This window comes from Heteronotia binoei, chromosome 3, assembly GCF_032191835.1.
Source record: "Heteronotia binoei isolate CCM8104 ecotype False Entrance Well chromosome 3, APGP_CSIRO_Hbin_v1, whole genome shotgun sequence".
NCBI classification, from domain to species: domain Eukaryota; kingdom Metazoa; phylum Chordata; class Lepidosauria; order Squamata; family Gekkonidae; genus Heteronotia; species Heteronotia binoei.
In genome coordinates this window covers 54,248,521-54,265,612 of record NC_083225.1, presented here as the reverse complement: position 1 = coordinate 54,265,612, position 17,092 = coordinate 54,248,521, and the positions used below count along the sequence as shown (strand labels likewise).

The 17,092-nt window shown below is 40.8% G+C and overlaps 1 protein-coding gene across 1 annotated transcript in view; it reads right to left on the bottom strand.

Annotated features, from left to right (window-relative positions):
* Positions 1-389: 389 nt before the first annotated feature.
* LONRF2 (LON peptidase N-terminal domain and ring finger 2) overlaps positions 390-17,092 on the bottom strand; it is a 57,969-nt gene continuing 41,266 nt past the window's right edge. Inside the window, exons 8-12 of the mRNA XM_060233826.1 lie at positions 16,333-16,454; positions 15,234-15,392; positions 12,037-12,199; positions 6,757-6,906; positions 390-3,997 (exon numbers count right to left, since the gene is read on the bottom strand). Coding sequence (XP_060089809.1) covers positions 3,839-3,997; positions 6,757-6,906; positions 12,037-12,199; positions 15,234-15,392; positions 16,333-16,454 — 753 coding nt within the window. The 3' untranslated portion in view covers positions 390-3,838. The remainder of the gene's footprint in view (positions 3,998-6,756; positions 6,907-12,036; positions 12,200-15,233; positions 15,393-16,332; positions 16,455-17,092) is intronic.

The following is a 17,092-nucleotide window of genomic DNA, read 5'->3' as shown; positions in this document are numbered from 1 at the left end:
AGTTTAGCCAGAGGCAAACAGGTCCTTTGCAAGCTAAACACACATTCAACTGAAACTGTTCTGAGGCTCAAACCACACATTACAAGTTTTGTGACTCTTTCTTCCCAAAGGCTGTTGGTTTTTGTTTTTTAAATGCCCAGCAACATCATGAAGTTACAACAGAGAAGCGGTCAAGGCAGCTTAACTCCTTCTCTTCCCTGCTATCTGCTCAAAACTGCTTTCTTTCTTGAAGCTGCTTTTCTGCCAGTGGAGGTGGGGGGGGGGGGGGATAGTCCATGTGCAGCATGAAAGCACTGGTTGTTTCAAGGGAGCTATACAAATTACTAATTCCCAGCAATAAGCGCCAGCATTACCTGAAACAAAACAGTTAGTAAAAGGACAGCTTGACGTGTGTAAACTGAATTTATTTATTCCAAATATCACATAAATACATTTTCCCATGTGTAGTCCAAATATACATGAAATGAACATTGCAAAAAAAAAAAAAAGTTTTCTTAAAAAAAAAAGTTTGGCTTCATTTTAGAGAACAAGAAATGCCAAACATGGTTGTAACACAGATCTGTTTTTTTTGTTTTCACTAAATACAAAAAAGGCGCGGATTAATAATTTATATCTATACATATGTACACATACACACACACTTCAACTAGCTTAAAAAAACAGATGAGGATTTTGTTTCAAGTTTTATCTACATAAAATGTACTTTAAAAAAAAACACACATACATACAAACAACATCAACAACCTGGTCACAAGCCCCAGATCCGGTTTTGCGTTGCTTTGTTGATACAATCATTCCAGAGCTGCAAAATTAAGGCGCTACCAGACACCAGTCCTTCAGATACCCTAGATTCTGTATGACTAAAGCACACAGCCTTCTGAACACCATGGCCATGTATTCTGTTTGGAAATTAACTGCAGCACAAGCCAAAGGAGAAGCAGTAATCTGCTGATTATCAGCTCAATGGAGTCACAAAACAATCCCCATGATTGAAAAGAAGGACAGTTAGATGCAGCTGATAAAAGGCCACAGTAGCAAACAACTGGTATAGATTATGAAGTTCAAAAGACAAGTGAACTTCAAATACATCTATTATTTGGAAGCCTCAGAGCTGGCCTGCAATGTCAAGACAAGCTTATGCATGTTTGCTTTTTATAGGGGAGGCTGGAATGCCTTCTCCACCCTGACACAGTCAAAGAAATGTTATGTCTCACATGTTTTTCTCAAAACCCTTTTGGACTGCAGACACCCACCCCAATTCTCCCAAATTGCCAGATCAAACAGCCTGAGAGAAAAGAGGTTTAAAACTTCAGCTTTCATCATGTACCTTAATGTCAGAGATAACATCTGCTCCTTTGACTGTTAAAAGAGTGGATGTGACCTTAATTTTAAGGACTGATACTGTTACGGAACTGAAACTATACTGAAGACTGTTCGAAAAAGTCCTTTGTCCTAAACAGAAGAGGACTCTTCAAGGAGACAGCAGGGAATACAATCTAAGAGAGTGGAGAATGCTAAACTAATTACTGGAACAAAACAGTTCCTTAGTTATGTACCAATTCTCAGTTATTTCATCAATCCATAGAAGAAAAGGTTTGAGTTATACCTAGAAATGGTAAAAAAACCAAAAACAAACCCAAACCATTTTAAACAAACAGTCAAAAGGTATTGTGGAAAGTCAATGCAGATGGTCCAAGTTCCCTGCAAAAAAATTAATGAGGGCATGCTTAGTTAACTTTGGAAGCTTTGTGAAGTCCAGTGGATTAACTGGAAGACAGAGGCGGTGGGGAAGTATGATAGCACCTAGGGAGAATGGATAGAAGGGAATACACCCTAAGACCTCCCTTTTTCTGGCTTTAATGCTCGCTAAAAATACTTGAAGAAAGAACAATCACCACCACATTATCTACACACTCTGGAAAAGGTAGCAGAACTTGCAGGAAGGCTATGGTAGAGATTATTAGATCATTGGTTGCAAGTTACACAGTTTACAATTAAAAGAATAGTCAGAGGTTGTTACTTAACTACAAAAAGGCTAATTCAAGGTAGAGGCAACTACAGTACATTCAGGGTGCATTGATCAGTTCTGAGGAAACTACTATTGGCAACTTCGGACTAGATATTTTTGCCAATCATCTAGTATCACTCAGACTACAATTATAATACCCAAGAATACAGTTAGATCATTAAAAATATTTCTTCCTGAATTCATGTGCAAGTGTTTACAGCCTTTGTCTAAAGAGAACTTTCTTTTTCTAATTTAAAAAGGAGGCACTTTTAAAATATTTTGGTATTGCCACTATTTTCACCTTGCCAAATTATTTGCACACGAGCCAATATTTTACTTTGCCTTCCATTTGCACGATGTGTTGAGAACTGAACCATTTTAATCCTCTCACCCAAGAGTACAACTATTTCTACAACTTAAAAAACCTCTGCTACTTGCATTGTTCTGTTATTTCACACCTGCCAATTTTTTTTCTTATTTCTAATGGGTTGCCTGACCATTTTTAGAAGTCATCAAACAATAGTTACTAAGACATCAAAGTACAAATATATTTACAGAACCAACAACAAATTGAAGGTAACACCTGGTTTAAGCTTGCATTGAGATTTGCCTTTACAGGGTTGAATTTGTGCCTCCTTTCATGTTGTCACCATGGACAAAAAGACTTCAAGCACAGACAGTAGTCGGTACATAAAGAGGAATATTAAAGTTTTGGTTTTTTAAAAAAACAAATGTGCTAACATTGTTCCAGTATAATAAGCTGGTCTGGCGGTTGTATGTACAGGTAAACTGAATCTTGAATGAACATGTAGGATAATCTGAAATTGCAAATATTACTTCTCAACAGCCTTTTAATGAGCTAACCACAAAACAGCCTAAAACAACAAAGTATATATAAACTAAACTCTGGCCACTATCCAGCCATTAGCGTCTGATATGCTTAAGTGGTAATAGTTTCAGAGAAAAGCATCCCATGCACTCATAAAATGCCATATGCCATGATAGGCAATGGGATTCTTATGTGCACAGGCCCTGGGTGTAACCACTGAGGGCAGGGCAGATTCTAAGTGATTTTGTAATATAGGCTGCCTGAGGTTGCTCTGATTTTCTTTTTTTGAAGGGTGGGGGTGGAGGAACCCAGCTTCCTATATATATTTTAAACATTCTTTCTATTACACACAACATGCAAATTACAGAACACAAGGGATTAACTTATTCTACCACCCACTCTGCCTTTCGGCAGCTGCTCTTCTGGACACACAAACCCTCTGAAGGAAACATTTTGACCAGGTGAATCCCAGTTCGCTTCATACGTCTATCATTTTGTCAACAGGCTGCAGATGGAAAGACTGTTCAGTTCATTCAGTTGCCATTCTTCCTTCAGTCTGAAGAATTTCCCTTCAGCTTGCTATCAAGCATATTCTAATAATGCATTCCTCCCCCCCCCCCCCCCCCCCAGTTCCTAACCTACTGTTCTGAGTTCGTCTCATTGCTACTAAGTTGAAACCTCTTTTAGAGCTTTGGTGACAACATAGGGCTCCAAACTTGGGTTGTCTCACTGTGACAAGAAGACAGTTGGGTTATTTTCAAGCTGTTGCCTACAACCACACTGTTAGCTATGTTGCAATTGTAGCACAACTTCCAAGAGGCTCAGATTTCTTCAGGACAATAGGCACTGAGTGCTTGAGTAACTACTGGATAGAGAGTGCAAACAATGGTGAATGCCGAGATGAGCGGATCAGTGTCATTAGTAGGAATAACTGTTCGATCTTTCTTTCTTGCATTTGCAACAAGTGGGTTGCAGAGCATCCGGTCACAAATAAGGCGATGTCATCTGGGTCTTTTGCGCGTCACAAATATTAATACACGCCGTATAGCGATCAGACGGTCTTTCAGCGAAGTCATGGCAAGAATGGCCAACTGGGCCCTGTTCTCTAGCGGCAATACTGCTAACAGCCACCAAGACCAAGCCGGGCCACTGGGACTGCTCTGCAAGAGAAACAAAAGCAAATAATGGCAAGCTCTAAATGAGTGTAAAGGCAGAACGCAGTGATCAAGGATCTACCTACTACTGCCTTTCTGATGATTAACTGGAGCAAACTTTTAAAAACCAGACTATTCTAGAGAGTCTGTGCAAACCTTTCAGCACCTCAGATGCCCTGCCCTTCTAAGATTGGGCAGCTGGCAACCTGGGAGAGGGCCTTCTTGGCTATGGCACCAAAACTTTGGAACTCCCCTGTCCAGAAAGATTTGTTGTAGTCTTCCACCAACGGAGGTAAAGACTTTTTTGTTTTGTCTAGTATTCCCTCAGTGACCTCTCTCCCTTTCCCTCCTCCTTCCCTTATGTTTTAACTATCATTCATCTGTTTTAGCTTGCTTTTATGACTTGTTGTTCCTTTTTATAGTTTTTTAAGAAGTGTTTTTAATTTGTTAGCTTCCTTGATGGCCCCGATGAAGGCAAAAAGGTGAGGCATAAGTTTTTTTAAATAAATAAAATAAAAAACATTATCATCCCTTTTCTGAAACCTCCTGTCAGCCTGACCGGAAACAAAACAAAAGGAATTAAGGTCTATTTGAGATACAAATACCACCATGTCGCCGAGACCTTTTTTTCAGGTTATTTGTGTGTGTGTGTGTGTGTACATAAGGTATGCATGTGTGTGTGTGTGCATTCACTTATTTCTGCTTTGTTTCTAACAAGATCTGCTCATATACATTTTCACTTTCCACTCCCAGTGTCAATCATTGAGCCCTGGGGTCAGCTGACAGCATAGGGGGCAAAATGGGTGGGGGAAGGGAATTGGCATAAACTGCCATGGCCTCTTAAGTAGAGTCCTTTAGAGTATTTAGAACTGTGCAGAAACAGGCCACTGTATCACGACTCCATCTATGTGTATTTATCTGCAGCATAGAGGTGGTCAGTTGGGACCTGCACACCCCATATATTGGGGGGGGGAAACCCTACTGGTACAGGTTTTTCTTGTGTTTTATTTTCTACATCCCTCTCTAGTGCTAAGTTAAACAACTCTGCAAAAAATCAGCTAGAAACAAAATGATCTTTTCATGCAGATATCCTAATACTAGATAAGGTAGGTAAATAATTTTAAGTGCCAGAATGCTTTTTGCTCATACCAATGTGGAGTTATCCTGCAATTATCTGTTCTTTTTTGTTACAGCTGGAAATGCCAAAATAAGATCTATACTCTTGTTCTGACACAGCAGAACTGCTTGATGATAAGGCTATTCCTTCACCATTTACTGGTACATAAAAGTATGGATTTATAGTTTCAGAAAATTGAATGCACAAAAATAGAACAAAGAAACAGAGCTAGACTAAGTATATAGGCATTTTGGCATATTACTTAACAGAATAAACAACACACTATGCAAACACAAACCAATACTCCCTCTAAGCTGTGGTGTCTTGTGAGCAAAAATTTGACTTTGTGAGCTATTCACATTAAAGTTGTGAGCTACTGAATAAATTAGTTTATTCTGGGGCCATTTTTCCTGAGCTAAGACAAAAATGTATGAGCTGGAGGCTAAAAAACTGAGCTAGCTTAGAGGGAACACTGACACAAACATAACTGATGCAAAGAAGGAATCATTTTAAGCCAAAATGATGTAAGTTAACTGGGATGGTCAATTCCAGAGTGTTGAACAGCTACTGATCTTTTCTTCAGGGGATTAAGGAAATGTCCACATAAGAAAATGTATTATGCCTCACACTAAATCCTAAATTATTAGTGACTTAACTATATTTTGTGTGTAAAAGCACATGCTAGAGTCCCACTGTTTGTTTAAAAATAAAAACAGATACCAAGCAGAGCAATGTAAGACAGATGCTTGTCCTATTTCCAACTGTACAGTCGTAAGTTATGTGATTGGAAACTGGAGGAGGGGGAGAGAGATCTGGCATGAAAAAATGGCTGCCAGCCAATATGTATATATTTATTTAAAGCATTCTTCCAGAGCTTCCCCATTCCAAATTCCCCCATCTAAATTTCTTTTTTTGATACAAAAGCTACACAAGATGGGGTTTTGTGCACATATTTCCATGTAATGTGTAGTTAGTGACAGTCAGATACGATCTTTCATGGTCATTTCCTGCACTCTACTTCCTCACCCTTCCTCAAGATGGCAAAGACTATAGATAACTTTTAAAAACAAACAAAACCAACCCTGATTCCAGCTTCTTTCCTACTGAACAACAGACAGAAAATGTGGTGCTGTTGTGCTTTGGGATTTCGCAAAAAAAAACACCATCACCCAATCTGGCTAGTTGCAGCTGACTAAATCTGTCTTGCTGCTCTAGAAAAAGACACTAAATGGAGACAGTGCCTCTCAAGGTAAACCAAATCAGAATGTGACAGAGTTAATGAATGTGTTTCAATGAATTGATCTACTGTAATTTCGACTTTCAGGTATATTTTATCCTACCCATATTATGGCATCATTATTGAATGAACTCTAAGGCCCTTGAAAAGAATTTGTTGATATAGATAAGAGCTGATCCCCTGCCCCAAATAACATAGTCCTCTGGTCAATTCCCATCATTGAGAATTGTCTGAAGAATGGGCCTCAACTAATCCCTATGCCTCTCCCTGCTTTTGCAGATTTACTCACAGGTGACTGAACATCGCATATGGCTGGCAACCCCAGCAGCTTATGAGACTCTTCCTCTATTTCCTTTCCATGCTCTGACTTCTGAATGCCACTCAATTATATATCTGTGTTATAATATTTACCTGTGGCTCAGATTCTTTCCCTGGCATTGATCCAAAATGGTTTAAAATCTGGGCTTTCATATTGTCCTTGAGAGAAGTAAACCAGGCAACAGCTTGATCGTACACAGAATCATGAAGGCGGACAAGTTCTTCATACTCTGCTCCTTCAACCTGGGCAATGCATAAAAAAGTTATTTTTAATTAATATTTTCCTCATGTGCAGCATGGCAAACAAACAATACAGATGTATTAACATGCAATGCAATTATGCCACTTTAAGACATCTTAAACGCACTGCCTTGACTTCAACCCTTTCCCTATGAGGAAAGGTTAAAACGCTTGGGGCTCAGTAGCTTGGAGAAACGTCAACTGCGGGGTGACATGATAGAGGTTTACAAGATTATGCATAGGGATAGAGAAGGTAGAGAAAGAAGTACTTTTCTCCCTTTCTCACAATACAAGAACTCGTGGACATTCAATGAAATTGCTGAGCAGTCGGGTTAGAACTGATAAAAGTAAGTACTTCTTCACCCAAAGGATGATTAACACGTAGAATTCACTACCACAGGAGGTGATGGCGGCTACAAGCATAGACAGCTTCAAGAGGGGATTGGATAAGCATACAAAGCAGAGGTCAATCAGTGGCTATTAGCCACAGCGTATTGTGGAACTCTCTGTCTGGGGCAGTGATGCTCTGTATTCGTGGTGCTGGGGGGGCATAGTGGGAGGGCTTCTAGCCCCACTGGTGGACCTCCTGATGGACTTGGGTTTTTTGGCCACTGTGTGACACAGTGTTGGACTGGATGGGCCATTGGCCTGATCCAACATGGCTTCTCTTATGTTCTTAACATTAAGAAATTCCAGATTCTTTTAAGACTCCAACTGCAAGGGCTGGCAAATTCAGAATTCTTACACAAAGCTGTGGTGGACAGGTAATATTGGACAGAAGGAGGAGGAGGAACAGCAGTGCAGCAAAGAGAAGCCAAACTCACACATGAAACTACCTTATACTGCATTAAACCATCAGTCCATCAAGGTTAATATTTCCTCAGACTGGTTCTCCGGGGTCTCAGACAGGTCATTCACATCATCTACTGCCTGGTCTTTTTAACTGGAGATGCTGGGAGCTAAACCTGGGACCTTCTGCATATAAAGCAGAGGTTTTTCCAAGACTTCTCTAGCCACCACAAGTGCTACAAACTAAAGCTAAAGTCCTTAGCAGTCCATCCTATTTTTATGTGACAAAATAAAATTGTAACAAAAAAGTATTAGTTCTTTCTCCCTTCCCAAAAAGAGAACTACAGACTCCAATAAACATGCAGCAGCATACCCACCTAATGATCGTATTCACAAACAGGTACCAATTCCAGCTTACATTGGCAGACACAAAGGCATTCAAGCAGCCAGACAATAAATCAGCTTCGCCATCTGATTACCAATGAAAACCATTCAAAAGGCTTGGGTCTACCAAAGAATTCCCATGTGTGTGTGTGGGGAGTGTGAATGTGGATTTCTGACAATTCCCTGTCTCATTTCTGTTGCTAGTAGTGGTATTTGGATGGGAGAACCAGGCACATTGAACTCCATAAATGCACATCCCTTTGGTGTGTGAAAAGACTATGGTGGATTTAAGCCAAGATCTTTATCCCAGTCACACTGGTCTTATTCCAGTCATCTTGCTCCTATTATTACATAATGTTTGGCTAGTAAGAATCCATATATTATATCTATCTATAGTAACATACTGGATAAGCAAAAAGAGTCTGTGTAGTATAGTACATGCTACTGTGTGGTAGAGTTCACATTGATGTCTAAGCAGGCGCAAGGAGGCCTAGGTTCAAACTCCTTACCTCCACGAAGCTCACTTTTATTTATTGTATTGTTATTGAATTTATATCCTGCCCTTCCTGCAAGCAGGCTCAGGGCAGGGTAACATCAGATTTTAAACATTAAAAACCGATTACTAAAATAGTAAATTAAATTTTAATAATTTTAGTACAGTAGTATTTTAAGTACAATAGTACTTTTCCCCGAAAATAAGACACTGTCTTATATTTATTTTTTCTCAAGAAGACACACTAGGGCTTATTTTCAGGGGATGTCTTATTTTTATTAAGTACAATACAACAATGTACATTTATTCAAATACAGTGGGGCTGGTGCTAGTGATGCGTGAACTCCTTTCCCCTAGCCGTTCGCACGTGCGCAATAGGATGCCTGCGACTGCGGTTACCACACGCGCACCCGTGCATGCGCAAACGGCTAGGAGAAAGGAGTGATGTGGTTACCACTTGCGCACCCGCGCAAGTGCGAACGGCTCAGAGAAAGGAGTTGTAGCAGATAAAAGGTATTTCAGTCTTCCTTACCGCTCCGCGCCGAAATGCATGGCGTGGCTATGCAGATACGCTGCATAGCCACGCCCATCACTAGGTCTTATTATCGGGGTAGGGCTTATATTTAACAAATGCATAGAAATCCTGCTAGGGCTTATTTTTTGGGTAGGTCTTATTTTCGGGGAAACACTTAAAACATGGTGAAATAGATTTACACAATAACCCTAACAGCTGGAAGGATGGTAACCAGGAGTCTCAACAGATTAATAATGCCAGCACTTCATAGGGGCAGATGTAATGAGGAGGCCAAATAATTAGACCTCAATCGCCTCAACCAGAAGCCTGGCAGAACAGCTCTGATTTACAATAATAAGTCTCATAGAACTGTAATAAATCAGGGCCCTGGTCTCAGACAGGAGTGTGTTCCACCAGATAGGGGTCAGGCCAGAAACAGCCATGGTCCTGGTTGAGGCTATATGGATGTCTTTTGGGGCAGGGATAACCAATAAATACCAATCAGTGGAGTGCAAGATTTTCCAGGGGGTATATGGGAAGAGATGGTTCCTTAGATATGTAGGTCCCAGGCTGACATTGGCCATCTTCAACCACTTGCCACTTCTTGACTATAAATTCCCTCCTATGGTGGTTGCGGGGGTAAAATTGGAAGTAAGTGAATTAAGTATACTACCCCAAGTTCCTTGAAAGAAGATCAGGATAAAATGAAAAACTAAAAAAATCTAGACTAGACCCTACTTGATCTTAGTGGAACTAGTGACCGATAAATTTAAAAACATTGTTTCTGAGCTTCTGACTGAATTGCTGAAGAAAAATGGTTGCCATTCAATATCTGTTTCTAACTGCTGGGAAAGGAGAAGAGAATACACATGCTGGATATATATATACCATCCCTACTAAACCACAACTCAACACTGGGCAGATAAAGAGCTCACTACACCTCACTATACCTCTACCACACTTGCTGGGCATAATTTTAGATACAAGGTAGCCAACAACACAACAAATTACAAACCAATAAATTGTAATATAACTATCAGCAAACAGGGGAAAAAAGCTCACAAGATTAAAACAGCACAGCCAGGTCTCCTCAAAATAATTTGTTGCTTCGTACTATTGCTGCCCCGATTGTACAGCTAAGAGTGCAAGAACACTTGGCATTAGGAAACTGACATAGTTAGGGTTGCCTTTTTAATGTGTCCTCAAGGTGGCTAACAAGGTAGTTAATACAAAACAACTGAAATAAAGTAATCATAAAACACTAAGCAAAAAGTATGAGCAGCAAGCACAGTCCCCAATTTCAATCTAGTTCAAAAGAGAAGTCTTTAGTTTGGTATGGAAGGCCTGAAGAGTTAGAATGCATTTACACCAACTTGGGACAACAGTTGAAAAAGCCCAACCATAGTTCTAGCAACCATAATCTCCTCCAAGGCTGGTTTCCTTAGTAAGGTACTATACAAAGATACAAAACCCAGGAAGGAAGGTACTTCCAAGTCTGATGACCAGAGACACATGTTGCAGTGTGATACACAACAGTCCAAGAAAAAGAATGGCAGGAGAAAGTAAGGCAACAAATGCTGAGAATGTATTACAAGAGAATACGAACAACCATTTTCAAAATGTTGATTTAATAAGTATAAAGGACTTCTTCAATGCCCTTATCTTCTCAAGTGGTCATTGAATTCTCACCACACTGCACCAGGGAAGCAGAAGGAGTAAGATTCTACTTGTCATGAGCCAAAAACAATATGAATCAACTTCTTTACTGTGATAATTTATCATTCAGTGAATGGCTGTCCATATTCTCTTAATGTCCATGATTGCTGCAGAACAGTAAAGGAAGGCGAGTTCTAGTGTTCCACACTGAGGGTGTGAAGGAGATGAAATCAGAATACTCACTCAAAAAGGTTTTCTCTATGTGTCACTTCAGAACAAGCAGGTAATATGACAAAGCAACAAAGCCTTGATCTTCTACACTAAGCTCTCAAAAATAAAAGCTCAGACTATTTTAACATTCAAGAGAACCTCTTTTCCTTGTATCCATCCACCTTTTATCTCCATCTGTTAAGAACAGCTTTAGGCACTGACAACAGCTGCAGAAGTTAACATGATTAAAGGGCAGTGGCCAAAGCATGCTTGAGAAACATGTGATCTGACAGAGCTTTCTAATACTATATCAATCTAAAGAAGACCGTTACTGATACAAGAGGCCTGATATAACCTGCAAGCTGATTATACGTAATTCCTAATATCTGGCTGCTAAACATCTCCCAAGTAGCACACATAAGGGCAATTTCCACTTCTTGAAAACTTATTTATGCTACAAGCTAACATGTCCTTATTTGGTAACTATTCGGGATTCTGTAATAAGTGAGAATTTGGGAATGCTGTGCAATAAAACTGCAAACATCTCCAAAATCTGCTGCTAGACATAGCCCGATCTCATCAGATCTCAGAAGCTAAGCAGGGTCAGCACTGGCTAGTATTTGCACCAAGGAATACCAGGGTCGTGACTCAGAGACAGACAATGGCAAACCACCTCTGAATGTCTCTTGCCTTGAAACCCTACAGAATCATCATAAGTCAGCTGTGACTTGATGGTACTTTCCATGACCAGGTATTCTGAAGCTCAGGGAACGAAACTGATATTTTGAATGTGGTGTGTTGATTCAAAATTATGAAGCACAAAGAGGGGTTCCTAATGCTAGATTACTGCATCAACAGGGAGAAGGAAAGTGGACTTTGGCTACTGCAGCAAGAATAATCTGAAACGGAGTAAAGCCACTATCAAAAGTGAGCAAAAAGTCCAAGGAACAGAGAGAGGTTAACAATGTGAAGCTGGGGTGAAGACAAGCAATTTATTTTACAGCTCATAAGACAAAAACAACAACCCACAATATATACAATTTCACCGTGGATAGCACACTGATTTAAAGAGCAGCACAAAATGTACCTTTTTATCTTCCAAATATTCAATGTTTGCAGTATTATACCCGTCTCGTTGACCATGGCTCAAGACTCTGAAACGGCGAACACCAACCGTATCAACAACTGAGCGACCGTCGGGGAAAAACTTCACATCCCTGACCTCCAGCATGCAGCCATAATCGGCAAACCTGACGAGAGACAGACAGAGATGAGCTAAATCTATATTGGTTGAAATCCTAAGCCTGTTTAGAGAGCAAGCCCTACTGAACTCCAAATGGCTTGGTTTGGTATAAATAATGCTCAGTATCAAACTGTTAGAAGGATTTAGCGGAAGTGCAAGTGTACTTGACACAGGCTTCGAGAGATGAGAGACAAAAGGCAGTAGGGGCAATTTCTGTTCCAACACTGCAGATGACCTCATGTTTTGAATTCCCTTAAGTCTAACAACTTTAAGGACTAACAACCACATCATTCCTTAAGAACTGTGCAACTACCCATGGGATGAAATGAGAGAAGTTCATGATTCTTGCGGCCAAGAGCCAAAGGAATAGTCAATAGTTACTCAATAAAATTTACACACATACTACCATTGGAGGCAATCCTGGTATGAGAATTCGGAGCTCAGTTACTGAGCCTTGTCTCAACCAAAGTAAAGCCATTTTTGAGGCTTCAGGCCTGATTATGCTTTTTGTTGTTCTTTCTGTGTAAAAGGTCTACTTCAAGGTTGTGCTTTGCACTGTTCTTTTATATGTTCTTGCCCCTCAGCCACATATATCATCTCTGTCAGTAAGAATTCAGACATGTTTAAGTAAAATAATTTAAAGAAAAGACATATTGCATTCCTAGATTCAATAAGACCATTCTGGGCACCAGACAATGCCCAGAACAATGAAGGTGAGGGCAAAGTAAATTTACGCCCAGTTCTTTGATATACCAGATGGACAGAAGGATTCTGGGAGAAGACTCTCCCTTGTTACACCCAGACAGGGTAGAACTGCACCATCATCTGGATGACACAAACCAATAATCAGTTAGGGATGGGACAGCTGAAAATCAGGATTATAAAATCTGGCATGTCATCCCAATGGGGAGGGGAGGGGGGAATCTATCTTCTGTGCAAACTGATCATCTCCACATTCTCCATGCTAGCCAACATATAGGTGAGATTTCTATGTTGTGTTTCATGTTAGTTTGACTGAACCCTGAATTGCAATTTCGAGGGGGGTGAGGGTGGAGATAACAAACTGAGTGTGCTGAATGGACTCTGAGAGCCAGTTTGGTGTAGTGGTTAAGTGAACGGAATCTTATCTGGGATAACTGGGTTTGATTCCCCACTCCTCCACATGCACCTGGCGATGTGACCTTGAGTCAGTTACAAGTTCTCACAGAGCTATTCCTCTCAGGAGCAGTTTCTGACAGAACTCTTTCAGCTCCACCTACCTCACAGGGTGTCTGTTGTGGGGAGGGGAAGGGAAAGAAGATTGTAAACCACTCTCGAGACTGCATCATTACTGGCTGCTGTTCTGTCTATGTGTAATCATCACAGTGTGCATTCAAAAAATCTTGTTAGATTCAAAAAATCTTGTTAGCATTCAAGGCTTTTGTGTGTAGACAATAAGTGTAGACAATAAGTCTGTTCAGTCAATGAGAGAATAAGATCTCATTGCCCCTATCAGTATCTCAAGGACTGTTGAGAAAGCTTGTCTAAGCCTCTTGCTCACAGAGTACAAATTCCCTAACCAAAAGGTCTGACAGCTTCTAGTGTTTGTATCTAATGGTATGAACAAACAGCCTCTAAAAAAACACTTTTTAAACAGAAGCTTGAATTACTAGGAAGGAAATGTGCATAAAGCAAAAGAGCAGGGGAAATTCTGCCTCTACACATCACAGATAAATTATGCTATGAAGACTGTAATATCAGTGTGAAAAGAATACTGGCTAGAACAAGAAGCGGCTCATCTGAAGAGGATTCTCTTTGGCATAACTGAATCTCAGTTGGCAGACATTTATCTCATGTAGATTAATCTGGATACTAACTTCTGCTCCCATCTATGACTACATAAAACCATGTTGCGGATGCATGAGAGTGGCAGTTGAATCATTTGTGGAGATTCCTACTGTGTGCCCTGACCTGGATAGCCCAGGCTAGCCCAATCTAATCAGATCTTGGAAGGTATGCAGGGTTGGCTCTGCCTAGTATTTTGATGACCCCCAAGGAATACCAGGGTCATGATGCAAACAACAAACCACCACCTCTGAATGTTTTTTGCCTTGGTAACCCTAAAAAGGTAAAGGTAGTCCTCTGTGCAAGCACCAGTCATTTCTGACTCTGGGGTGATGTTGCTTTCACAACGTTTTCACGGCAGACTTTTTACAGGGTGGTTTGCCATTGCCTTCCCAAGTCATCTACACTTTCCCCCCAGCAAGCTGGGTACTCATTTTATCGACCTCAGACGGATGGAAGGCTGAGTCAACCTGGAGCTGGCTACCTGAACCAGCTTCTGGTGGGATCGAACTCAGGTTGTGAGCAGTGGGCTCCGACTGCAGTACTGCAGCTTTACCATTCTGCGCCATGGGGCTCTTTTGGTAACCCTACAGGGTTGCTATAAGCCAGCTGTGACTTGAAGGCAAAAAAAAAATTACATTTATTACAAAGGTGCAATTTATACTCCACAAGTGTCAGCAAAGACTCAAAGGGCCAAAAATATCTGGAGAAATCCAAGCTACAGCATACCATCCAAGAAATAAAGCCTAACTTAAACCAGAACATACCAAAGCAGCCACTGAGCCTCATTAAAATTATTATAGCTCAGTACACTGGGAAGTACACATGAACCCATGAAGGTGCCTTATGCTGAATCAGACCGCTAGTCCATCAAATTCCGTGTTGTCTACTCAGACTGATAGCAGCTCTCCAGGATCTTAGGCTTTCACAAATACTGCCTGGTCCTTTTAAGTGGAGAAGCTGAGGATTGACCCAAGGACCTTCTCCATGCCAAAAAGATGATCTACCACTGAGCCATGGCTTCTCCCTGAACAGCATAATGCCCCTGTGTATGAACGGAACGTTTTTTCCTATTCTGTTAAGGTACCACAGCCAGTACACACCACTAGGAACTGGAAGAACATTCAAACTAGAAGACATTCCTTCCACTTAGACCTTGGCACTTTCTCTTACAGAAATTCAACACTTGCCAGTGTGGTTCCAAATCCTTTGCTTACCCTTTCAACTCATCTGCTAAACACATGCCGAACTGCTTGGTACCAGTTTCCATGCATCTTCTTATCATTAACCGATAGCGAGGTTCGAAGACATGAAGAGGGCAGGGGATGGTAGGGAAAGCCATGGTGCACACAAAGATAGGAACATCTTTATTCAAACTGTAAAGCATAAGAAAATAGTTGTATCAAGTTCTTTGTATTCATATGTACATGGGATTTGTATACAACTTTTCACACTTGTGAGCACATTATATGTATTTCCTCCCTCCACCACAAAAATGGTTAACACTATGTCATGGCAATGATGTCACTATATTTCAGACTAAGGCTGGTGAAAAACAGAAATGAATAGGTAAAACCTTGCCCAGCAAAGTGATCAATAAAATGGAAGTGCTTCACCTGTTGATTTGGTGGTTTTCTACCCTTACAAAGCATGCTTTGGCATATCCAATTCATGGGCATTTGTGAATCAGTCTCTTATGAATTAGATCCCACAGAAAATTTCCAGCAATAGAGAAGGAGATGGACATATTCCTGCCCCCATTCTGCCCCACCCCCCGCCACTGCAGACCTCTGTTTCCTCCCACACACACTGTGCTGTGCCTTGGAGGTTCTTGGAATGTTTCCTGCCTCCCAGGAGCAGCATTTTGAAGGGAAGCAAGAAGTCTAGCTCTCATACAGGAAATCACTTCTGTCAACAGAGCTTAACTGTGGGATCCAAGAAGATAGATCAAGATGAATGGCCACATCAGTCCAACTGTAGCAGCAGAGAAGAGCAGGAGTCCAGCAGCACCTTAAAGAATAACAACATACGTAGCTTTAACGAGTCACTGCTCGTATCCAGCCTCAAATGTTGTAAGCCTTTAAGGTGCTACTGGACTCTTGCTCTTTTCTGTACAGAAGTCCAGTTCAGAGGCTCCTGTGTAAACCAAGCCAATGTCTAGACTCAAGTGACCCAGACAAACCATTTTGCTCAGCTGTAAATATGCTGGTGTTGCAAGAACCTTTCAAAGAGTTATGTGTGCACACAAATAAGTAGTTGATATTTAAACTAACTTGTTAATTTTTATCAGTATATTTTTGTAGCAAGTTTGCTTACTTAGACAATTCCTTCATTTCTTCCTCATAAACTTTCCTCCTTTCAGACAACTCTTCCGGCAAATAACGAACTATTAACTCTTCAGTAAGGATGGTTTTTTTATAAGTTCTGCTTGCCAAAAACTGTAAATGAAAAGTTAACAGCATTTAGGAAGTCTTGTCACATTTATCCCCTGAGCAAAAAACATAACAGCCCCCACAATAAGATTGGAGGGGGGGGGGTCCAAAGTGTGGAGAGCTTTCTTTTTCTTCCCTTTGGAACTGAAACCATTGCAGGAATTAGATGGAAAGGAAGAAAATGGCCCTGCTTTGACACTCAGCACAGGGAGAGGAACCCTTAGCAATATCTGTAATGGCTGCATAACCATCCATGCTGAGCTTCTGATTGCCTTCCTATGTGCAGGTATTTTCCTCTATCCCAACAGACCAGAACTCAAGGGCACCTAATGTAGTGAATGGGCAATAGATTCAGGAGAGACAAAAGGAAGTATTTTCTCAAACAACTTTTGTAAATCACTGCAGCAATATGTAGTGATGCCCACAAGGTCAGACAGCTTTAAGAGAGTGCTGGACAAATTTATGGAAGACTGTTCCATCAGTAGCTATTAGCTGTGGTAGATAAATGGGACCGCAGCTGCTAGGGAGCTGCAATAGGGGAACTATTTGGCATCTGATTCCCTACTGTGGGTCATCTAGCTGGCCACTGTGCAAATGGCATGTTGGACTTGACAGATCATTGGCTTTATCCAACAGTAGTGTTT